The 22,324-nt window shown below is 37.9% G+C and overlaps 1 protein-coding gene across 9 annotated transcripts in view; it reads left to right on the top strand.

Annotated features, from left to right (window-relative positions):
• Nucleotides 1–21,543, top strand: part of ptprc (protein tyrosine phosphatase receptor type C) — a 27,606-nt gene extending 6,063 nt beyond the window's left edge. For 2 of the 9 annotated variants that reach the window (XM_046049564.1, XM_046049563.1), the window contains 29 exons: nucleotides 5,076–5,189; nucleotides 5,331–5,453; nucleotides 5,700–5,729; nucleotides 6,026–6,301; nucleotides 6,405–6,641; nucleotides 6,738–6,851; nucleotides 7,161–7,298; nucleotides 7,424–7,570; nucleotides 8,222–8,362; nucleotides 12,592–12,797; nucleotides 12,897–12,957; nucleotides 13,110–13,218; nucleotides 13,447–13,484; nucleotides 13,689–13,798; nucleotides 14,153–14,243; nucleotides 14,707–14,783; nucleotides 15,012–15,048; nucleotides 15,157–15,254; nucleotides 15,395–15,520; nucleotides 15,735–15,892; nucleotides 16,336–16,471; nucleotides 17,192–17,341; nucleotides 17,733–17,823; nucleotides 17,981–18,117; nucleotides 18,380–18,514; nucleotides 18,683–18,805; nucleotides 18,932–19,092; nucleotides 19,766–19,901; nucleotides 20,752–21,543. In XM_046049564.1, the coding sequence (XP_045905520.1) occupies nucleotides 5,076–5,189; nucleotides 5,331–5,453; nucleotides 5,700–5,729; nucleotides 6,026–6,301; nucleotides 6,405–6,641; nucleotides 6,738–6,851; nucleotides 7,161–7,298; nucleotides 7,424–7,570; nucleotides 8,222–8,362; nucleotides 12,592–12,797; nucleotides 12,897–12,957; nucleotides 13,110–13,218; nucleotides 13,447–13,484; nucleotides 13,689–13,798; nucleotides 14,153–14,243; nucleotides 14,707–14,783; nucleotides 15,012–15,048; nucleotides 15,157–15,254; nucleotides 15,395–15,520; nucleotides 15,735–15,892; nucleotides 16,336–16,471; nucleotides 17,192–17,341; nucleotides 17,733–17,823; nucleotides 17,981–18,117; nucleotides 18,380–18,514; nucleotides 18,683–18,805; nucleotides 18,932–19,092; nucleotides 19,766–19,901; nucleotides 20,752–21,054 (3,803 nt within the window). In that variant the 3' untranslated portion in view covers nucleotides 21,055–21,543. Of the gene's footprint in view, nucleotides 1–670; nucleotides 773–2,095; nucleotides 2,198–4,976; nucleotides 5,190–5,330; nucleotides 5,454–5,699; nucleotides 5,730–6,025; nucleotides 6,302–6,404; nucleotides 6,642–6,737; nucleotides 6,852–7,160; nucleotides 7,299–7,423; nucleotides 7,571–8,221; nucleotides 8,363–12,591; nucleotides 12,798–12,896; nucleotides 12,958–13,109; nucleotides 13,219–13,446; nucleotides 13,485–13,688; nucleotides 13,799–14,152; nucleotides 14,244–14,706; nucleotides 14,784–15,011; nucleotides 15,049–15,156; nucleotides 15,255–15,394; nucleotides 15,521–15,734; nucleotides 15,893–16,335; nucleotides 16,472–17,191; nucleotides 17,342–17,732; nucleotides 17,824–17,980; nucleotides 18,118–18,379; nucleotides 18,515–18,682; nucleotides 18,806–18,931; nucleotides 19,093–19,765; nucleotides 19,902–20,751 lie in introns of all 9 variants that reach the window. The other 7 variants (XM_046049567.1, XM_046049565.1, XM_046049560.1 and 4 more) reach the window with 6 other exon arrangements.
• The last annotated feature ends 781 nt before the right edge of the window (nucleotides 21,544–22,324 follow it).

Below are 22,324 nucleotides of genomic sequence, written 5' to 3'. Positions count from 1 at the left end.
CTTACGTCAGGTCAGAGAATTGGCAGTAAAGTATTTTGAGAAGATGACCTCCAGCATGCTCTCCATCCTACAGCTACTACTCTTCCTGCAAACACCTTACCTGCATCCTCACCCTCAACCACTAAGAAAACAGACTTGTTTGCTTGTATTTTGACAAAGAAAGACAGCAAAGTCCCACAACAGGAAGTATTTAAACTCATAGCTACAGTTAAGGCTAGAATTAGGAAAAAGATGCAGTTTGTGTCGAGTGTTTTCAGTATTTAGGTGAGTCAAATTCTGCAGTACGGATGATACTTTTTTCCATCACAAGAATAAGTAAGTCACTGATTATGCAGCCAGTGAAACATGAATCCTAATATTTCCTAATAGAACTAAGGAAAAAATCAGTTTGAACACAGTTATTTCTGAGGAAAAAATCATATTTCCATCTTACACACTGATCCTGGCTTTATAGAAATAAATTGTGAGAAGTCCTACGGTGTCATTTTTTCTTGTCAATACAATGTTTAGTAGACATAACTAAAGGAAGGGATTGACAAGTAGCAACACCATCTTTGTAACAAGAGGAAACAGGATTGATGTGGTCATCATCTTTAGGAGCAAAATGCTCATGTAGAAGCTAGCATTGTGATAATGTGTCTGGCCTGACTTTTGTGCTCTTGGAATGCAGATGTTTCATCTTCCACACCTCCACCCACCACCACAAAGTCCAGTGTACCTCCAAAACCCAACCAATCTGTCACCTCCTCACTTCCACTCACCACGGCAGCAGGTACTGTCATGCCTTCAGACACCAAAGTAACTGCCCTCAAACTTTCACTCACCACAATCAACCCCCACCTCAGACTCCAATGTTCGGGCACTTGATTCAACTACCACATCTGGGAATGTATTCAGCCTCAGTTTACAGTTTTATTGGAAACATTAGCGTTTCATTCAGCATGATATCCAAAGCCCAATTACTATATACACCTCTTTCCAGGTTTTTTGTCAAGTTATACTCTATCTAAGATCAGTTATAATGATATGTAGATGCATTAAATCTTATTTTGGGAAACGTTTAGGTCAAACAAATGGAGTCTGGAGTATTTAAAGCATAACTGACTTTTGTGTTCTTGGAATGCAGATGTTTCAACCTCCTCACTTCCACACACCATCACAAAGTCCACTTTACCTTCAGAAACCAGCCAATCTGTCACCTCCTCACCTTCACGCACAATCACAGCAGCTACTGTCAAGCCTACAGGCACCCCAGCACCTGCCCTCATTCTTTCACGCACCACACCAACCCTCAAATCAGACTCCAAAGTTCAGGCACTCAGTTCAACTACCATGCCTGGTAATGTATTCAGCCTCAGTTTACAGTTTTATTGGAAACATTAGCATTGCTTTCAGCGTGATATCTTCCTGAAATTGTAGTTAGACTTACGTCAGGTCAGAGAATTGGCAGTAAAGTATTTTGAGAAGATGACCTCCAGCATGCTCTCCATCCTACAGCTACTACTCTTCCTGCAAACACCTTACCTGCATCCTCACCCTCAACCACTAAGAAAACAGACTTGTTTGCTTGTATTTTGACAAAGAAAGACAGCAAAGTCCCACAACAGGAAGTATTTAAACTCATAGCTACAGTTAAGGCTAGAATTAGGAAAAAGATGCAGTTTGTGTCGAGTGTTTTCAGTATTTAGGTGAGTCAAATTCTGCAGTACGGATGATACTTTTTTCCATCACAAGAATAAGTAAGTCACTGATTATGCAGCCAGTGAAACATGAATCCTAATATTTCCTAATAGAACTAAGGAAAAAATCAGTTTGAACACAGTTATTTCTGAGGAAAAAATCATATTTCCATCTTACACACTGATCCTGGCTTTATAGAAAAAAATTGTGAGAGGTCCTACGGTGTCATTTTTTCTTGTCAATACAATGTTTAGTAGACATAAGTTAAGGGAAGGATTGACAAGTAGCAACACCATCTTTGTAACAAGAGGAAACAGGATTGATGTGGTCATCATCGTTAGAAGTATAATGCTACATGTAGAAGCTAGTATTGTGATAATGTGTCTGGCCTGACTTTTGTTTTCTTGGAATACAGATGTTTCATCCTCCTCACCTCCACCCACCACCACAAAGTCCAGTGTACCTCCAAAACTCAACCAATCTGTCACCTCCTTACTTCCACTCACCACGGCAGCAGGTACTGTCATGCCTTCAGACACCAAAGTAACTGCCCTCAAACTTTCACTCACCACGCCAACCCCCACCTCAGACTCCACAATTCAGCCACTTGATTCAACTACCACATCTGGGAATGTATTCAGCCCCAGTTTACAGTTTTATTGGAAACATTAGTGTTGCATTCAGCATGATTTCCTCTTGAAATAGTTGTTAGGGATTATATCAGGTAAGAGTACTGGCAGAAAGGTATTTTGACTTGAAGATGACCTCCAGCATGTTCTCCATGAGGATCAATTCCAAAGTAAACTACATGTGGAAACATTTAGCTTCAGGATGAACAGGTGAAAATGATGTCCATGTGTTGCAAGATTTCCCTAACACATACTTGGTCCACAATCCTTTGATGGAGTAATGTGGGGCTACAGTTATCCTTACCTAAACACAGTTCTTCATGTACAAAATATGTAAATTGCATTTTAGTTTATGCTCATTTCAAATATTGCTTTTGCCAAAACAGTATGAAACGCTTATGTTCATACAGTGTGCAGCTGATCTGCAATGGGAATTTTCATTCACATTCAAGTCCAATACAGGAATTAATTTGACATTGATATAGTGCATGGAAAAGAAAAGACCTTTTGCAGGTCAAACTTTTCTCCCAGGTGTTTACCTTTTAATTGTTAATGAAGAGTAGACCCTTAAATCATGGGGGAATTTTATACATATTATATTTATCACATTATGTGCCTGATTTACTAAAGGTTTGCAAGAGTAAAATCGTGTGTAAACTTGATATCACCAGAAAAATTAGCAAGGAAGCTGATCTACTAACGGTGTGCACGCAGAATGATGTCTTTCAGAAGTGCAAGATAGCACCTGTTGTTAGGCTACTACTTTTGCCTTAATGAATATGCAATTTGGGGTGTAACTAAAGTCGGCGGATCAATCCCCAGTTCCTCCAGGCTTCATGTCGAAGTGTCCTTGGGCAAGATATTGAACCAGTGATTTCTGGGGAAAAAACATATTTCCATCTTACCCACTGATCCTGGCTTTATAGAGATAACTTGTGAGAGGTCCTACAGAGTCCTTTTTTCTTGTTAATACAATGTTTAGTAGACATAAGTTGAGGGAAGGAATTACAAGTAGCAAAACCATCTTTGTAACAAGAGGAAACAGGATTTATGTGGTCATCATCGTTAGAAGGAAAATGCTAGATGTAGAATATCCAATGTATTGAAATACAATTATTTTATTTTATTTTTTTGATGAACTATATGAATGATTTTTTTTGTATGTATCCTTTAGCTTTGGCAATACTAGTATATTAACACTCATGCCAATAAAGAAAATTTAGTTTCGACCTGACTTCTTTTCTCTGTGAGATGGAAGAATTTAGAAAGTTGCGTGGTGATCACGCGTAAAATTCATCCTGCCAGAGGAACGATCACCAACTGTTCACAGCGCACCGGTCGTAATAGCGACAGGTATTAGAGAGGGAATGGGATGTTGCTGTGTACAGGGCCAGGGACTAACAATAACTTGTTGCATAACATCGATGCCATCATTTAAGAGTCTAAAATTAGACCCTTAAATCATGGGAAAATTTTCCTGTGGGGGTACATATTGTTTATGCATAATATTTTTATCGCATTATATGCATTTATGGTCCATTGCATGTTCGCACAATGAAATGTATTCACCTTTCTGCTTCCTGCAAAGTGAATATAAGTTAAGGACAAGAAAGATTTTGACACTGATGTTGTGATTGCTCCTTGTAATGATATTTAGATGTTTTTAATCTTTTGGGAAACTTTTAGCTCAAACAAAGTCTGGAGAATTTAAAGCATAACTGTAAGGTTTAGAAAAGAGGAGGAGCTCTGTGTCCAGTGATTTTAGTATTTAGTTAAGACAAATTCTGCGGTATGGATGTACCTTATTTCCATCTTATCCTCTGATCCTGGCTTTTTAGAAATAGTTTATCCTATAGTTTCTGTGAGAAAGCTATAGTAGAAACATATAATCAGTGTTGAGGCCAAACTTGCCTTTCAATGTCTTCATCAGCTCTGGTTTAATAATAGATTATATATTTTCTATTTAGCCAGTACTTTGGTTTATACATACTAAAAACAAAGCTACAAAACTAAAATCTAAGTAAGATTAATTATCTTAATTGAAGGCAAAACATACTTGTTTTTTGTCTGGCAAGATATTTCTTCTTACCAGGTTGGCTTTTATATTAGATAATTTCACTTGTTTCAAGTTTTTTTGTCCTTAAGTAGCAACTGAAATGTTCTTGTTCTGTTGGCAGATCATTTTATTTTAAGTAATATTTCCCCCATTTTAATGCTTTTTTACCTTGTTTTTGAGAGCTCACTTTTTGCAGTGATTAAACCCAGTTTACTCTGTGAAGAAGCTAAGAGAGGTGGCTTTGGGTCCAACATTTGTCCAACACTTCACCACTGTTGACATCATCCTGTTGAGATCACAACCTTTAGGCAACCTTGTTTGTGTTTTGACAAAGAATGACAGCAAGACTTCCAGTGAACAGATACTAATACAAATACAAATACTGCTTTTCCTGCTCTGAATATAAATTTGTTCTGCCCAGTGCATCTATTGCTTTTGATCACCTCTTGTCATTTTTCTTGTGCAGTAGACATAACTTAAGGAAGGGATTGACAAGTAGCAACACCATCTTTAGGATTTATGTGGTCATCATCTTTAGAAGCAAAATGCTCATGTAGAAGCTAGCATTGTGATAATGTGCCTGGCCTGACTTTTGTGCTCTTGGAATGCAGATGTTTCAACCTCCTCACTTCCACACACCATCACAAAGTCCACTTTTCCTTCAGTAACCACCCAATCTGTTAACTCCTTACCTTCACGCACCATCACAGCAGCTACTGTCAAGCCTACAGGCACCCCAGCACCTGCCCTCAAGCTTTCACCCACCACACCAACCCTCACATCAGACTCCAAAGTTCAGGCACTCAGTTCAACTACCATGCCTGGTAATGTATTCAGCCTCAGTTTAGTTTTATTGGAAACATTAGCGTTGCTTTCAGAAATAGTAGTTAGGCTTACATCAGGTCAGAGAATTGGCAGTAAAGTATTTTGAGAAGATGACCTCCAGCATGCTCTCCATCCTACAGCTACTACTCTTGCTGCAAACACCTCACCTGCATCCTCACCCTCAACCACTGAGAAATCACTCTCTCCAACCACAAACCAGACCTCAACTCCAATCACCACTACAGTGTCTACTAACATCACAGGTTGGATTCTTCTTATTTAGACCTTTTTGCACAGGACTATGATAAGATGTACATATATGTGTTATTCGTGTAAGTGCAGACAACAGTTTCTACCACTAGCACTGCTAAGGAATGGGTTATAAGAACTTCATAAAACACAGACACTTGCTTCATTTGCAAGTTGTTTGGAAGAGTATTTCAACATTTTATAATCTTATTAATATTTTGTTGTTTTCTTTTCTAATCTCATTTGAATGTGCTCTCCAGCCACCACAAATGCCCCTCCATCTCCGCATTGTGAGTATCAGTGTTTCTTTCTTTCAAGATATGATATATCTCATCATTACACTCAGCTTAACAAACATTTGTACTAATTGTATTGGTTTACAGTCTTACTCTGCAGTATTTCTCTCTGACTTTGTAATGAATATAATTAAAGTCGATTTATGCAGTGATTGTTGTGTTTGGATTATATTTTGTTTCATGCTCAGGAACATGTTCAGCATCTACATGAACAAACTGAGATTTAAAAATGTCATTAGGTGGTTTATATTAACCAAGAGATTTTATGATTCTGTTAATTTTGTGTGCAGGTTTTTACACTGTTATGAGCATCAAGGGTGGCTTCCAGATTAACATTACAAGCTCTACCAATGGTACCTACACCATAAACATTAAAGAGAAGGGCTCACCTGAAATTGTAAAGAAATCCAACGTTCAGCACTCCAATCAAAACACAGCACATAATATCCAAGACCTGAAGCCCTGCACTGAATATAAGCTTAATGTGGCATTTATTGAACTGAATGCGAGCAAAGAAACCCCCTGTAACGACACTGGAAATGAAATCACAAAGACAATTGGAATGCGTAAGTAACAATAATTCATACTTTTGAACTGCATCTTACTTTTGTTTTTTATGCTTTAAGAAACAAGACAGAGAGACATTTGTGCATCATTTGTCTATTTCAGGTAAAGATGACATTGAAGAAGTCAACTGCACCCCTGGATCCGTTTGTTACCGTAGTGATTGGAACATCAGCTCTTCACTGTCAACATCAAATCACATTCAAGCTGAGCCATGCAAAAGTGACAATAAAATATTGTGTATCATACCTCGTTATGATGACATCTGCTCAGATTTGACCATAACCTTCACTTCAGGAAAATGTTCAAACTCCTTTAGCCTCAACAAAAGCATCCCTGTTGGTGTGTACAGTAGTGTTCTCCTGTATTTTGAATTGCATTTGGTGTAGACCTTACTCGGTCATGTTTAATGTATGTGCTGTTTTCTTTTTTCCACAGATTTCTTAAATTCAAGGTATATAAATCATACTGATTCCACTAGACTTCCTGCAGAAATAGAAACAACATTTCCTCAAAACTGTCATGATCTCACCGCCGATTACACCTGTTGGGGTGAGTGAAGTTTAAAGTTAAGAGACTTTGTCTGTCAACAACATTCTGAATGGATTTACATGGAAATGCATTTGAGTTTTTGATCTGCACTGTAGTAAAACAGAAATGAAGATGGAAATCAGTTCTGAATTGTCTTTTGGTGTAAGAGGAAGTCAAGGTATTCTGTGGATTAGTTCTGAAGAGAACATTTATTTTTGACATTTTCTCTGAAAGTGTCGATATTTTAATCTAATCTAACTCTAAAAAAATGAAACCAATGATGAAACTGTCAGTTGTTGAAGAAATGTGGTCATCCTTGTGTCTCCTCAGAAAGTGGAAAACTCAGTGAGCTCAAGAAATTGCCTGAGTTGGAGCCCTTCACAAACTACAGGTGTATTGGTCAGATCCAGGATGTCAACAATGTCACCATAAAAAACACAACTGAGTTCAGCTTCCAGGTTGACTGTGGTATGTTGATATTCACTGTACCTCAGTGCAATTATAAGAACAACAAGCTTGTATCCTGAGATAACTATGGAGAAAAGGACAACACCAGATACTCAGTGTTACAGATGTCTAATGTGTTCTAACAGATCTTACAATTAACCCAATGCTGAATGCAACCAATACCTCCATTGTGTTGAGTTGGACCACGACCAGTAACAACTGTCAAGATGTCCATCTTCAGAAGCTTTCTTATGGCTGCAGCTGTGTCCCTACTCCCAAACAGAAACCCACAAGTAAGTAAAATTATTCAGATTAACTCTCTAACTAGTAATTTTTTAGGTATGCACTTTTGGAAGTTTTGGAGATCCTTTTACTGGTCTTAAATTGTTAAACTCTGGAAACATGACTCATCCATGGACCTACAGTGCTCCATGCTAAAACTTAAGCATGCTAAGTGATAGTAGGTGTAAATTACCTGAGATGTTATACCAAGTCACAGTTGGGTGAAGAAAATTCTCAAAATTAACATGAAATAAGAAACAGAAATCAGAGTTTATTATCATTGTTTCCTTAGGAAGTGAACAAGGTCAGAAACTATTTAGAGCTAAAACTTCAGCTTCAAAGTAAATTATTAGCTGGTTGTTGTAACACCAACATATTAGCTTTGATTTTGTCACATATTAATAATTCCTAATTTCATTGCCTAATAGCACATAATGTATACTTATGATTGATGAGCTGGTGATCTACCAATGACACATAATTTGATTGATTGATTGATTGATTGATTGATTGATTGATTGATTGACATTTTCTTGTCTTTTCATGGGTACTTAACCAACAAGACAATCTACTGTCCTGCGCTGCCGTAATTGTGAATTTGTTTCTCTTGTTATTCAATCAAACACAACAAAACAGCTAATGAAACTGTCTTGCAATTGCAGTGAAGAAACATACACCAGGAAGAACATGTAATTTTACTGGACTGACACCATACACCGACTATACCTGTGAAGTCCAACCCGCCTACAACAACAGTGATGTTGGCCAACCAGCTAAAAAGAAACAGAAAACTGAAATTGGAAGTAAGTTTCAACATCTTTTGGAGAAGATTACAGTCAACACACACACAAAAAAAACTATCCTGACTAAGGCTGTGTTTTTCACATGTAGCTGAATATCAAGTTAAGAAGAAATTGTAAAAGCAAATATCTTATTGAAACACTTTAAGACCACACAGTGTTTAAACTGTTACAGTATTTGGGGAGAAAATTTAAATCATGTGATGTACTATGACTCTGAAAGGTCATAAAAACAAGAATTATGGTTACTACTTAATTATTTCATTGAATGATATTGATATGAATTATCATTATGTAACATGTAATATATAATGTGGATCTGATTCTTTATACTGTCCGTCTTTTGTAACAAATGACATTAAATGCTGATAATCTGACAGCATATCATTCCCTGATATCAACACACATTATGTAATCCTACAGTATGACAACATCACACTTCAAGCCATTATAATGAACATTACAGTGTAGCTCAAATCATTAGTGAAGGCAGGGCCATGTACACAAGGCGTAGAATTTAGGACATGTCCCTACCAATATCCAGCAACTACTGAATTGTCCCTAGTAATAATTTTAATCAAAACAATTAAATATCATCACTGTTTAGTATGAGTTCAACCTATTCATGTGGTATATCTACTTAAAGCTAGGCTGCTCAGCTAAAAGCCCTTGCTAACCATTCTTACCTAAACCAAACACACATCAAACACCAAGCAACTAACTGCGATTGTAGCAAAACACAGTATCTGTCTGGTTTTGATGTCATGTGACATGGTAATGCGTTGCAGCGCTTGCGAAAGTCTTACACAATATCTAGCCAGCATGCCTGCGCAGCACAGCATAAAGTCAATGCACCTATTGACAGCGCAAACACAATTGTCATTACTACAGCTGTATGAACCAAAGTAAATTTTGCTGTGATTAAATATCAATAAATGGATCAAACTGAAGCCTAAATAACTACGATATGATGCAGATTTGTTAAACATGTGAATTCATGTTTTGTCACGTCTGTCAGCAAGTCAGCATGACAACAATTTCTATAATGTTCATTTTCTGAATGGAGTTCGGAACAATCACAGCTCACAGCAGTTTACTCCGAGCTCCTCCCGTGAGCAAACAGCGTAGTTATCAGAGCATAATCGAGTCTGACTACAAGTGCTTTTTTGTCCAAAAGCTGCAGCGCTGCTCCGGCTCTTCTCCCCAAGTTTAGCAGCTCTCAGCCAGCCAGCAGAATTTCAATATCCCGTTCTGCCTGGCCCTCTCCACACAACGCTCTGAAGCTGTCGGTGACATACGGACAATCAATTTCTTGCTCTTTCAACTCGCGTGAAGGCTTTCTCGTCGCCGGCAGCGTCCCTTTTGCACCGTCAGACAGGAAATCGCGGCTCTACTGCATTGACTTTCTATGTAAACGAACCACCCCCAACGCTCACTTCGCTTATGGTCTGAAAGCACCTTTACACACCACTGTGGGACCTTTTATTCTCAAGTTATCTGCCTGTATAGCATGGAGTTCATTCTTATATTGAGCCATATTCACTTTGTCTATTAATATTTCAATGTTTTTGGGAGATTTATGTTATTTGGTTGTATTTAAATAAACAGTGTTCGGAGGAAAAATTCCCACTAAATACTCAACATGAAAATACTAACCATGGCCAAAACATGGATACAATCTTGGTATAACTTTATAAATTATATTGTAAATGTTGTGGCCTGTTTTAGTTTATTTTCATTAAATTTACAATTTCAGTTGTAGTCCAGGTGAAGGAGGAGACATTCAGTTGCTTTATTATCTGCAGGATCTTGGTTATAATGGTGATATTGCCTTTGGAATTTAGATTTTATACTAGACGAGGATTAAAATCTGATCTTTTCCTTTATTGCATCTTCATTTACTCTGGAATGGTAACATAAATAGGTTTGCTTACAATGGGCTCATATTGCTTAGCTTCTGACCTTTGTTGTGTACCAACAGTGTGGATTGGTGCATTTCATATTAAATAATTTAGAGACTCAAAATTTCCCCTCTCTCTCTCTGAGAAAAAGGAAAGTTTTCCTCCCCTGGAGGTTGGCCTTTTGACATGCAAAAACTAGAGACATTGCCTGGGGTTTTGGTAAAGGGTCTTCAGAGACTCAATCAGACATGCATTGCTTAAGGATGCCGTAAAGGCGTCAATAGACACTAGTAGTGGCGCTGCCTCTTATTTGAGTAGTTGTGTTACCATGTTGTTGCTATCTGTTGTTGATATTATTGCTGAAAAGAATCTAAATAATTAACTTTTGCAGTGTTTTAATTTTCAGCATGCTTAATGACATTCCTTCATTTTATGTGCAACAAAATTCCACAGCTCCTGAGCAAAGATTATTTTAGGGTTAATCCAAGCTAGTGGACAAAATAAGTATTACATGTCATCGTCTGAAATGCCGTTAATGTATAAATGTCACTCCGTATTTATCTTGTCAATAATCTAATGCCACTCGTGTATCTTGCTTATATTCTCTAAGAACGTCAATAGCCTATATTTAGAAAGCAAGTTAAGTTCCTCTCATCTGTGATTTCTATGAAGTGTTAACCTTGTAAGGTCTAACTACTGATAATTGTTCTTCCTGTTATCAAATGCTTAAACTTAGAAAGGTACAACCGTTTGACAATTGAGGTTTGATTGTGGGAAAATATTTGATTGTAATACACGCAAATAGATTTTCTTTTCCTTTTTTATAGACATATTAAAAGTTTAGAAAGACAGTCCCTCGGGAAACCGGAAACAGCCCGCCCAACGGAGGACTGCCCTCTGGGAACCACGCCCCAACAGACAAAACCGCGACACACGCTGTTGTTCCCTCTCATGCACTGTTTTCGCTCTGGTCCCCTATTTGTTCCGGGCTCTTCATCGGCGCTTCGGCGCGCGCCCGGCGTGCCCCCCCCCTCTACCTGCAAGCCTTAAGAGTTCGGCCCGGCGCAACAAAAGCTTTGTTCGCTTCAAGCTACACACGCGAAGTGCCGCGACATCAGTTTTCCCTCGTTTCAGCAGTTTACTTGTTTTATTTGCTTTGGTTCTGTTTTGTTAACGTTATCAGTCCCTTAAGTTACCCTAGTTCTAATTGAAGAACGACCAAGTTCCCTTTTTAAGCTTTATTCGCCGAGCTAACTTCACCTAGGTCAGACCAAACCACGTGGTCTCGCCAGCGGCAACAAAGGACACCTGAAGAACAGCCTAAATGCCAGACTGAGGACGGTCAACACTGGAGTGCGTTTCTTTATTCAGACACGGAGAACCCCGGAGAATTCCCTAGCAGAAAGCCAGGAATCGGGCAGCTAGCGTGGGACCCCTGCAACAGGCCAAGGCAGGCCGCCGACCCACCATAAGGCAAAACAAGGCATTCTGTGATCAGTGATGTCCAATAGTGTTAATAGATTATCTTTTTAACTCTTTTTACTCATAGCTTACTTTCATTAGTTCTCTTCCACCATATGAGTCAAATACTTCCACAATCGAAACCCACATTCTCATTGTTTATTTATTTGATGTATTTAACCACATTTTTATATCACCCTAGTTAATAAATTCACTGTAACCAAAGGAATTGTGTGTATTGCCTGTTTCAGAGTCCCTGCCAAGAGAATTCACCCCTTTATATGAGACTGACTGACTGATTTAAGATAATTGAGCGATTGTTATCTAACTGATCACTAGTGAATAATTGTCTAATTATTAGCCATACTCAGGGAGTCCGAGACCCTGGGCGAACGTATATCGGGTGGTGCCCCGAAACGAGAGATTAATGGATTAATATTTTCTGAATATGAAAATTCATAATTGGGTATTAATTCTCATAAATTTATTAAATCAATGTAGTTATGCTACACCTTTCAAAGGAAAGAACCAGAAATATGCATGTAGGTCTAATGGTTGAGGAGTTATACCTAATTCAAGTTTGGGATTTTAGGCATTTTTTCCTGTGGACAGGGACAGTTTTAAATTAAACATATGCCATCTAACATTAAATTCAGTCCAACCTACAGAACAACACCACACAACTTCTAATGATGATGAGTAGGATAAATAACAAAAGTACAATTTAAAAGCTGTCATAATTCATCATTTAAAGACCCTTTTTTTACTTTAAGTTGTTTTACAGGAAACTAAAACATTACTTTAACTGTGGGTAAGCAAATGGTGTTGTTTCTAAATGAAAATATGCTGTTTTTCTTCACTCTCTTACAGAGCCAGAACATGTGACCAATTTGGTGGTGACTGTCCCAGAGCATAATGTGATTAAAGTAACATGTAATAAACCAAACACTTTAAATGGACCTGCAGTGGAATACATTGCATGTCTTAATGATTGCAGTGGAACTCTGAAGGAGAGAAATGAAAATTGCAATTTTGAATTCAGAGATCTTAGCTACTCTACGACCTACACATTGAAGGTTTGTATAATCCTAATTTTTGGTTTCAGAATATTATTCCATTTATGTTATTTCTTTAAATGGTATAATTCCTGATTTAGGAATTTTCTGTCTTTCCAGGTGACTGCTGTCAACAGTGAATTTGAGAGCAACCCCGAGACAAAACAAGTGGACACTCGCTGTATGTGCAGTTTTCATTAATGCCACAAACTGTCTCACATTGATCATTTGATTGTTTTTCTGATATACAGTACACACATACATTTCTAGATTGTACATTGTATCTTTGACATTGATGCTACAAGTTTGATATTATTTTCCCAACATTTGCAGATAATGACAAAGCTGTCATTGGGTTTCTGGTCTTCCTCATCATCCTCACATCTGTTGCTCTGCTTTTGGTCCTCTACAAGATTTACATCCTGAAGCGCAGAAATTCCCAGTAAGGATCATTCTGCATCTTCTCATCTCCTGCATCAGTTTGACTGGCACATTTAGTCTGTTTTTTGTTCCTTTGCTTTACACAAATTTACATGCAGGGTTTCTTCTACTGAGGCAGTATCTTCAAATATACAGTCCATGAATTTTATAATATACAGGCTGTTTTTCCCATCCTATATTCCATATAGTTTAAATTCTTTGAAACCAATCTTCTCTACTTTCTTTGCAGTGACATGAGTGAAAACTTGATGCTTATTTCGACAGCAAGTGAGTAGACTTTAGACTCCTGTTTTCTTTCTGCATTTTGACTTGAACTAGATGATTGTAGCAGTCTCGAAGTATCATCAAAATAAAACCAATAGACAAATATTTACTATAGTGTAATTTTGATTAATGGCTAGTGATAAATTAGTATTATTAACGCATGACATTGTTTCTGTTCCTCATCTACTGGCTGGTTTGCGGTTGAAGATGATGAGGAAAACTTGATGCCTGTCGAACCAATTGCAGGAGAGTTCCTGCTCGAAGCTTACAAGAGGAAGCTCGCTGATGAAGGAAGACTTTTTCTGGCTGAGTTTCAGGTACATTTAAAATCTGTCTTCTTTTATTCTGGTATTTTTTTTTCTTTTACAATGGAGTAGCAGAGAGGTGTATGTTACAGAGGTCCACCATCAAAAATAGTTGGTCCCCAGGCACTGCACAGTGGCTGCCCATTGCTCCCATGAGGGATGGGTTAAATTCAGAGAATAAATTTTGCTACATGTTTGTGCGTATGACAAATAAAGTAGGCAGGATGTGGCCCAAGGAGGTTAGATATGCCTGCGAGGGGCCTTGGCCAATTATAGAGTAGAACAAGTGTGAATAGTAGTCTAGAATAGCTCTTTATTGGTCTTCAGCATTGGTTGTCAAGTTACATGACTTTTTTCTGCTTTCAGAGCATCCCCAGAATTTTCTCGAGGTACACAGTGAAAGAGGCCAAAAAGTCCTGCAATGTCCCAAAGAACCGCTACGTGGACATCCTGCCATGTGAGTGGGATGCTGTCCAACAACACACAGAGATTTTTAGATTAAAGAGATAAAAGCACTTACCAGATGTGTGATGTGTATTTTTATTTACTGTTTTTACCATCATACTTTATCAGTTCATATAATACATTGTAACTAGGTCTAGCTACCTTCATAGATTTAGCCATGTTGTATACTGTCGTAGCTATTTCTTAAATATTACTAGATGTATTAAAACATTGTGGGAAATGTTGCAAAACAGTGAGCATGGTGGTTTTATTGCAAAACTGGATTCACAAGAATTATTACATCAATGTGAGATATAACAGTATATGAAATTATATAACTATTAAATGTCAGGTTACAGATCCATAAACGTTTCCTAAATAGAATTTCATTCATTAATGGTGTTCTAGGACTGTTAATATGTCCTCCATGATGGTTTTTAAATTTATTCATAATTTTTTTTTCTGTCCTGAACCAGATGATTATAACCGTGTCCAGCTGACCACCGGAAATGGAGAGGCAGGATGTGACTACATCAATGCCAGTTTCATTGATGTATGAAAAACTTCATACTTCTACTAATTTTACTACCACTGGCACAGTCATAAGACTCAAACATTACCAAACAACATACAAAATCAGAAATGTAAAACTAATAGCAAGAATTGTAATGTTAAAGAGCTACATTTTGGCCTAACCGTACAGATTTTTAGGGCTAAATAGACACAAAGTTCATGATCTCTTTCTGACAATGCACACCTTATCATTTGTTTCCTGCTGCAGGGGTACAAGGAATCCAAAAAGTACATTGCAGCTCAAGGTAAAGTAAAGTTTTCACAGTCTTCACTCACTGAGCTAGCATTATGTTTCTGTTTGATACTAAGCGTGCCTGCCTGTGTGTACAGTATATATTCTGTGTGTGTTGCAGGGCCAAAGGAGGAGACCGTGGGTGACTTCTGGAGGATGGTCTGGGAGCAGCAGTCCTCTATCATTGTCATGGTAACACGCTGTGAAGAGGGAAACAGGGTAAGTACAGGATCGGAGTTTTAACTTTTTGTTGACTTTGGTTATAATGTTACAGTGGTATTTGTTTTTAAAAACTGCTCTATGTGATGGTGAAAAGAGAAAATTTTCCCATTAACTGACTCACTTGAGTTGTGTTGCAGATCAAGTGTGCGCAGTATTGGCCGTCTCCAGAACGAGAGACAGAGATCTATGAGGAGTTTATAGTGAAGCTGAGTTCAGAGGACCACTGTCCAGATTACACCATCCGCCATCTCAGCCTAACTAATGTGAGTCTCCATCAAATGTTTATTAAAGAAGTTATGCAATTAGTTGTAATAACTTGCCGTATCGTATGCGTGTGTATATGTGAAGGCCAGTATTACCTCTCTACTTTGATCTCAATAAATATACTAATAAATATGAATAAATCCTTGAATGTGTTTATATATGTCTTTGTGTATGTTTCCACAACCATCTATTTGTGTATGTGTGTGTCTGTAGAAGAGGGAGAAGAACTCAGAGCGGGAGGTGACCCACATTCAGTTCATGAGTTGGCCAGACCACGGCGTCCCAGGGGAGCCACATCTCCTCCTGAAACTGAGGCGGCGTGTCAATGCTTTCAAGAATTTCTTCAGTGGCCCCATCGTCGTTCATTGCAGGTAAGTTGAAGGTCCCAACAGTGCATTACTGATATACCATAGCTGCGTTAATTTACATACATGTCACAGTCACATCCCTTCTTACAATCACTACTACATTTGTCTATCTTTATACATACATTTTCTGTCCATTTGTTTTTGTTTGCACGGCATCTAGTTAGATGATAAACTGCATTTTGTTGTACTGATAATGTGTGCAATGAATCTAATTTTATCTACTTAAATATAAATTGACACCAGACCACAAGGCTTATGCTATTCATACAGGGCTCTATACTCCATTGCATCAATGACTTCTGCTTTGGAAAAAAAAAAAAAAGCTAAGGATGTTGTTGAAAATCAGGGGACTTACTCAGGCCATTTCTGCTCTGTATTTTATTCTAAATGAATGCTTGATTTCACTTTTACTTGCCACTGACACAATGTTATCATCTCATGTGTAGCGCGGGAGTTGGCAGGACAGGCACCTACATTGGCATCGACGCCATGATGGAGGGTCTGGAGGCAGAGGGCAGAGTGGACATCTACGGTTACGTAGTCAAACTTCGCAGACACAGATGTCTAATGGTTCAAGTAGAGGTAAAGAGAGTAGAGGTTGTATGTAGACATATACAAGGAATTTGACCCTGTAGTTTTGTAGTCACAGTGAAAAGACCAAACAAACAGGAAGTAAACCAACACGAACAAAGATACAAACAAAGATAATCAGGCAAGACAAGGATACACAAGCATAGATGAAAATGTGAAATGTGCACTGTATGTACAAGATTGTGATCTGGTTTGTAGCTACTTTAGGTTCTCTAGCTATTGTTAATGTGCAGCTATCACACATTACCCTATGATATAGTATAAATACACAATATATAATGCATAAACATTGCAGGGTTATTTTAAAGAAATTGTACTGGGAGCCCACATGGATGGATTAAGTGTTTGTGAGTGTGATGGTATGTGGAAAAAAATTGCTAGTCTATGGTTGTTTTGGTGCACAGTGGTCTCTTGCACGTGCCAGAGATTAGAAGCTAAAATTGGTTGTGTACAGTATGTGTATGAGCATTTCAATATTTAAATTTACTTTTACATTACTGCACAACATATTTAATAGGCTAGCTCTTTTCAAGAACACAGGTAAGGCTAACGCAGTACAAAACCAATATTTTGTTAATTCAATTTAAACCGATCACAAAGGAGGATACCTAGATGTGGATTTGTAACCTTGGATTGTGTAGCTTATATTTGTTCTATTCCCAAATTCTGTATCCTTTGTTTATTAAGATAAGTACATTTGTCCTCACGCAGGCCCAGTACATCCTGATTCATCAGGCACTGCTGGAACACAATCAGTTTGGAGAGACTGAGATCACTCTGTCTGAGCTCCACAGCACACTGAGCACTCTTAAACAGAAGAACTCAGCCAGTGAACCCACCTTAATGGAAGACGAGTTTGAGGTAATTCACTTTATTATGTATCTTATTATTTATAAAGGATTTGTTTGAAAAGCACTCCATCGTGGGGGGGTGAAGGAGCAACATTTAAATACATTTGATTTTGACAGTATTTTATAAAACTGGTGATATGCACGTTTAACTGCATTGTAATGTGTGGTAACATAATAGCGTAGGAGGAGGAAGATTATTGTTTTCTGAGTCAATAAAGTAAATCACCTAAAAACATCTTTCATCATCATTAAAAAAAATCATTTAAAATTTATTTAGAAATGTAGTCCTATCCTGTCCTATATTTCTCCCATCCCATTACTGATTATGGAAGAAATTACAGACCTTAATATGTCATTCAATTACTTAATACTTAAAAAAAAGTATTTGTCTTGCAATTCAGAGACTCCCCACCTATAAAAACTGGAGGACATCCAACACAGGGATTACAGAAGAAAACAAGAAGAAGAATCGCTCTTCATCTGTCATCCCATGTAAGTATTAGCAAGTTAAATTTTTCGCTATGCAAACTAAATAATAATAACTGTACTGTAGTATTTCAGTGTATGTGTAGGATGTTTATAATGTATATGCATTCATAGACAAGTCAATTTGTTCAATTCCACCTGTGTCGTAACCTCCCACCCTCAGATGACTACAACCGCGTGTTGCTGAAGCTAGATGAGGGACATAGTCGTGATAGTGACCCTGATGAAGATGATGAGGAAGACTCCTCTGATGAGGAGGATGAGGAGTCCACTAAGTACATCAATGCCTCTCACTTAGATGTACGTCATTTTGCTTACTTACACTGTATATACTATTCTGTTTCTGCATAGCTCTGACATAAACCTGGATGCCTGGACAGTGGTTTGTTCAATTGAAGCATGACCAACTGTGTTCCTGTTATTATCTTTCCTGTTGTAGCAGGTGTTATCTCATTAACTCTTTAACTTGCATGCAACCTGTTGAATTGTAAATCAATTCATCACATCCTATTTGTTTGGACTGTGTACAACAATAGATGGATGTGTTTTCTTGCCCACACAGGGTTACTGGGGCCCACGCACCTTCATTGCAGCACAGACTCCGCTGCCAGACACCATGGCTGACTTCTGGGCGATGGTTTACCAGAAGAAAGCATCTACTATTGTCATGCTCTCAGATTGCACTGAGGGAGATACGGTAACTAAACATTCATGCATGCAGTCCTTACAGACAAGTACCATGATATAATAATATATATATATATATATAACATTGGGTGTTATTTACATATAGAGTACACTATACATGCTCTTTGTACAAATATAGTAAATACACTTGTTTTCTTGTGTGTCATCTTGTTCACAGGAGCCTGACTGTGTCTACTGGGATAAAGACAAGAAAACATTTGGGGACATTGAGGTGGAGGTGGAAAGCACAGAGAACTCCCCGACTTTCATCACCCGCAACATACTTATCCGCCATGTCAAGGTACCACAACAGCAGCCTACTCTGTGATCGTAACAAAGTTCTGTTTCCAAGTTCATCAGCATCAGCCTGTGTTGAGATTGGTGATTTCAACATCACAAGCTGTTTTAACACCACTTCTGTCAACAGAGGAAAGAGAGTCGGCCGGTGAAACACTTCCAGTTCCTGAAGTGGATGAACAGAGAGGTGCCGGAGAAACCTCAAGATCTCACGGACATGATCAAGGACATCAAGCGCAGCTATGGCAGCAGCAATTCACAAAGGAGTGTGCCAATCGTGGTCCACTGCAAGTAAGACAACTTCACACAAAATGTCCTCTGGATTCCTCAAGGAGCAGTATGTATGTAACTGTAACATATCCAGTCTTTTAAGGATGGATGAGTCAACTTTGAGAGCTTTTGGAAAAAGAGATATAGAGTAAGATTTTAATTTTAGCCCCTAAAATTTGTGAGGACATATTGGCGGAGCGTCTTACATTTGAACAAATTATTAATCATTTTAACATAATAAATTAAGGTTTTACATTTTAAACATGTTTAATCTTGTCCCCTTAATACAAGGAAGACATGTATATCATTCTCTTCAGTCCATGTTAGTTTCTGCAGTTGGAATAGGCTAGAGACACTTTATCATCCATAGGTATGTATGAACATTATTCTATAATTGGGCCCATATTCAAATCTTTAAGAATTACACTTGAAAATGCTCCAAAGAGCCAATTAGGATTAAAACATGTATTTGCTGAGTGAAGAGCAAAGTGTAAGAGGAACATTTATGAGCAGCTCTCTGGTGCTAAAATGGTAGGATCACACATATGAACAGAGCAGGATTAGCCAATAAACATATCATTCAGTGATATATGAACTGGCTGGAAGTGTAAACAAAAGAAAACAAAATTGGAGCAGGAAAGAAATTACTACCTGTTTGTGTAAACCTTTTCGTGTGTGTGCAACCTCTCCTCAGTGATGGCTCGTCCCGTTCAGGGATTTTCTGTGCTCTATGGACCGTGCTGGACAGCGCTGAGACTGAGAAGCTGGTGGATGTTTTCCAAGTGACCAAAACCCTACGCAAAGAGAGACAGGGCATGATCCTCAGCAAGGTAAGAAAGAGGAACCCAATATCAGTCAGCACACACTTTCACGGCTTTAACTTCCGACAGCGCTCAGGGTGAAAAGTATAGCACTTGCCTTTTTCTAGCTCACTTTGAATGCTGTAAATTTCTAAATAAAAATAACAATAATTTCATTATATTTTCATTATTTTCCTACAATGTTGTTTTGAAGAATTAAAGGATAAGGTTGATAGTATTGTTTATTTCTGTTATTATCAACTAATTTCAGCAAACAATGCGCTAGTTCATCTGTCCGTACTTTTCTTCCCTATCTGTCAGTGGTTCTCAGACCTAAGCTCATTAGTTCCTGCTAAAGATCTTCTAATCAGCTGGGCACCGTAGTTGTTAGTGCTCAAACAGGAGTAAATAGTGTATTTTTGTATTTCTTATGTATAGCTATTGATTTGTGCTTGAGTGAGCATTGGAGCAGCAGGACGGTGTATGTGCGGTGTATGTCGACCCAAAATAAACTACAGGCCCATCTTCAGTGTAATGAATATGCATGTCACCCATTGAAACAGTGTGGCTCATTAATATGTTCTTATGATAACAATTGAGGTCTATGGCACAGAGGAATCGGCTATAGTATATTAAGCTTTGGCAACACAAGCAATACATTTTTTATAGAATAAATTCATTGTTGTTGTTTTTTTTGTCTTTTCCTGGAATTTGCTGACCATACGACAAATATAGAATCTCACCATATGCATCATTTAAAGCTGTTTCTGGTGCTTTTGTTTGTGTTGTGTTGCATTCTTTAGAAAAGTTTGTGTAGTCTAAAAAGAAAGCTTTACTTTCATTAGAACCTACCAATCAAATCTGTCTGTGTCTCTTACAGGAACAGTACCAGTTCCTGTATGACGCACTGGAGGGGGTCTACCCTGTTCAGAACGGGGAAGTGAAAGCAGTACAGGCCTCTGCAGCCGACTCCATCCAAATTGTCAATGAAACCACAGAAGCAGAGCAGCTGGCCAGCACTACCAGCAATGACCAGCAGGGGGAAGCGGAGAGTGCTCCTCTTGTGGCTGATGAAGGGAAGGAAGACAAAAAAGAGGAGCCTGAAGAAGTTTCCAATGCGCCAACAGAGACAACACCTCTGGAAGACACCAGCAATGGTCCCACTGTCACTGTGGAGGTCTGAAAGGGGTGGCAGCAGGGGCAGGACGGTGCCTTTTACTTTTACTTTACCCAGCTGAATGCTTTCTTTTAATTATACTTTATGAATGTATAAACATTGTAAAGCTTGGTATTGGTTGAGATTTATTAAAGAATTTGATCAAATGTTTTACTGTCAATTTCCAAAAATATGCGTTAACTAAGTTATAAATACTTTAGTAGAAAAAGGATGAAAATATTAATTTCTATGAACAAAGTTTACCATAAATGCTGTTATCAAACTCTGGGCCTTTACTGTATAGTTAAGATACAAGAACAAAATTTTGAATATACAGTAAATAAGTTGTTGTTTTGTACCCCTTTACTATTTGAGTTAGTTTATGTACTGTTGTTCTTGCTAAATAAATGGATGCTATAGTCTAGATCTATATATATCTGGTATAGCTGAATAAGTCGTTAAGTTCAAAATTTGTTGTGACACTGTAACCTTTAATTAAAAGAGACGTACAAAGAGTCTTATTTATGCAGAGTATTTCCTTTTATTTTTATTTCATTTTTCAGAGATTAACTTTATTAGGCTGAAAGTCCATGGCATCTTTTAAAGGCCCCACATGGAGAACATTTTCTACCAAATGTTTTGCATTGTTTCAGGAGAGATTTCAGTGCTCCTCTCACTGGTTTGAAGTGGGCAGGGCTCTGTTGGAAAAACAATATCATGTATTTTCATTCACCAATCAGTATTAAGCGATATTTGAATCAAAATCTGATGACAGTTCGGATTTTTAGTGTAATTCTCACCAAACACTTAGTGCTCATCAAAAGATGTTAGGGTTAGTAATAATGCCATAAAGTAAAAAATGGAGCGCATTTGACCAAAGGTTGCCACTTTGATTCTACCACTGCCCTTGAGCAAGGGACTTAATACCCAACTGTGGTTCGACTGGGCACCTCCCAAATGTGTTTGTTTATAACTGTGTGAGTGCCAATGAAAGCTATTTCTGAAAAGAAATCAGCAAACTCACCCTGGTTTAAAACAAAAAGAGACAAAACTCTCTGAAAAGATACAAAGTTAAAAAATTATAAAATATAATACAAAGAGGACTGACAAAATTGTCAAACTCACAATAATTTACTTTGATAAAAGTTTTAAATCACCAGTTTGTGTAATTATTGTCAAAGGCAGTTACAGTTAAGAATTTAAGACACACAAGATATAACAGTTTCCTCAAATTCAGGACAATCATTTAAGCAAACCATCCATGTAATTTATATGCCGCATAGAAATGATTAGCTTG

This window comes from Micropterus dolomieu, linkage group LG05 (assembly GCF_021292245.1).
Source record: "Micropterus dolomieu isolate WLL.071019.BEF.003 ecotype Adirondacks linkage group LG05, ASM2129224v1, whole genome shotgun sequence".
In the NCBI taxonomy this organism is placed as follows: domain Eukaryota; kingdom Metazoa; phylum Chordata; class Actinopteri; order Centrarchiformes; family Centrarchidae; genus Micropterus; species Micropterus dolomieu.
Note: the sequence above shows the minus strand (reverse complement) of the source record. Positions and strands in the feature narration are given on the sequence as shown.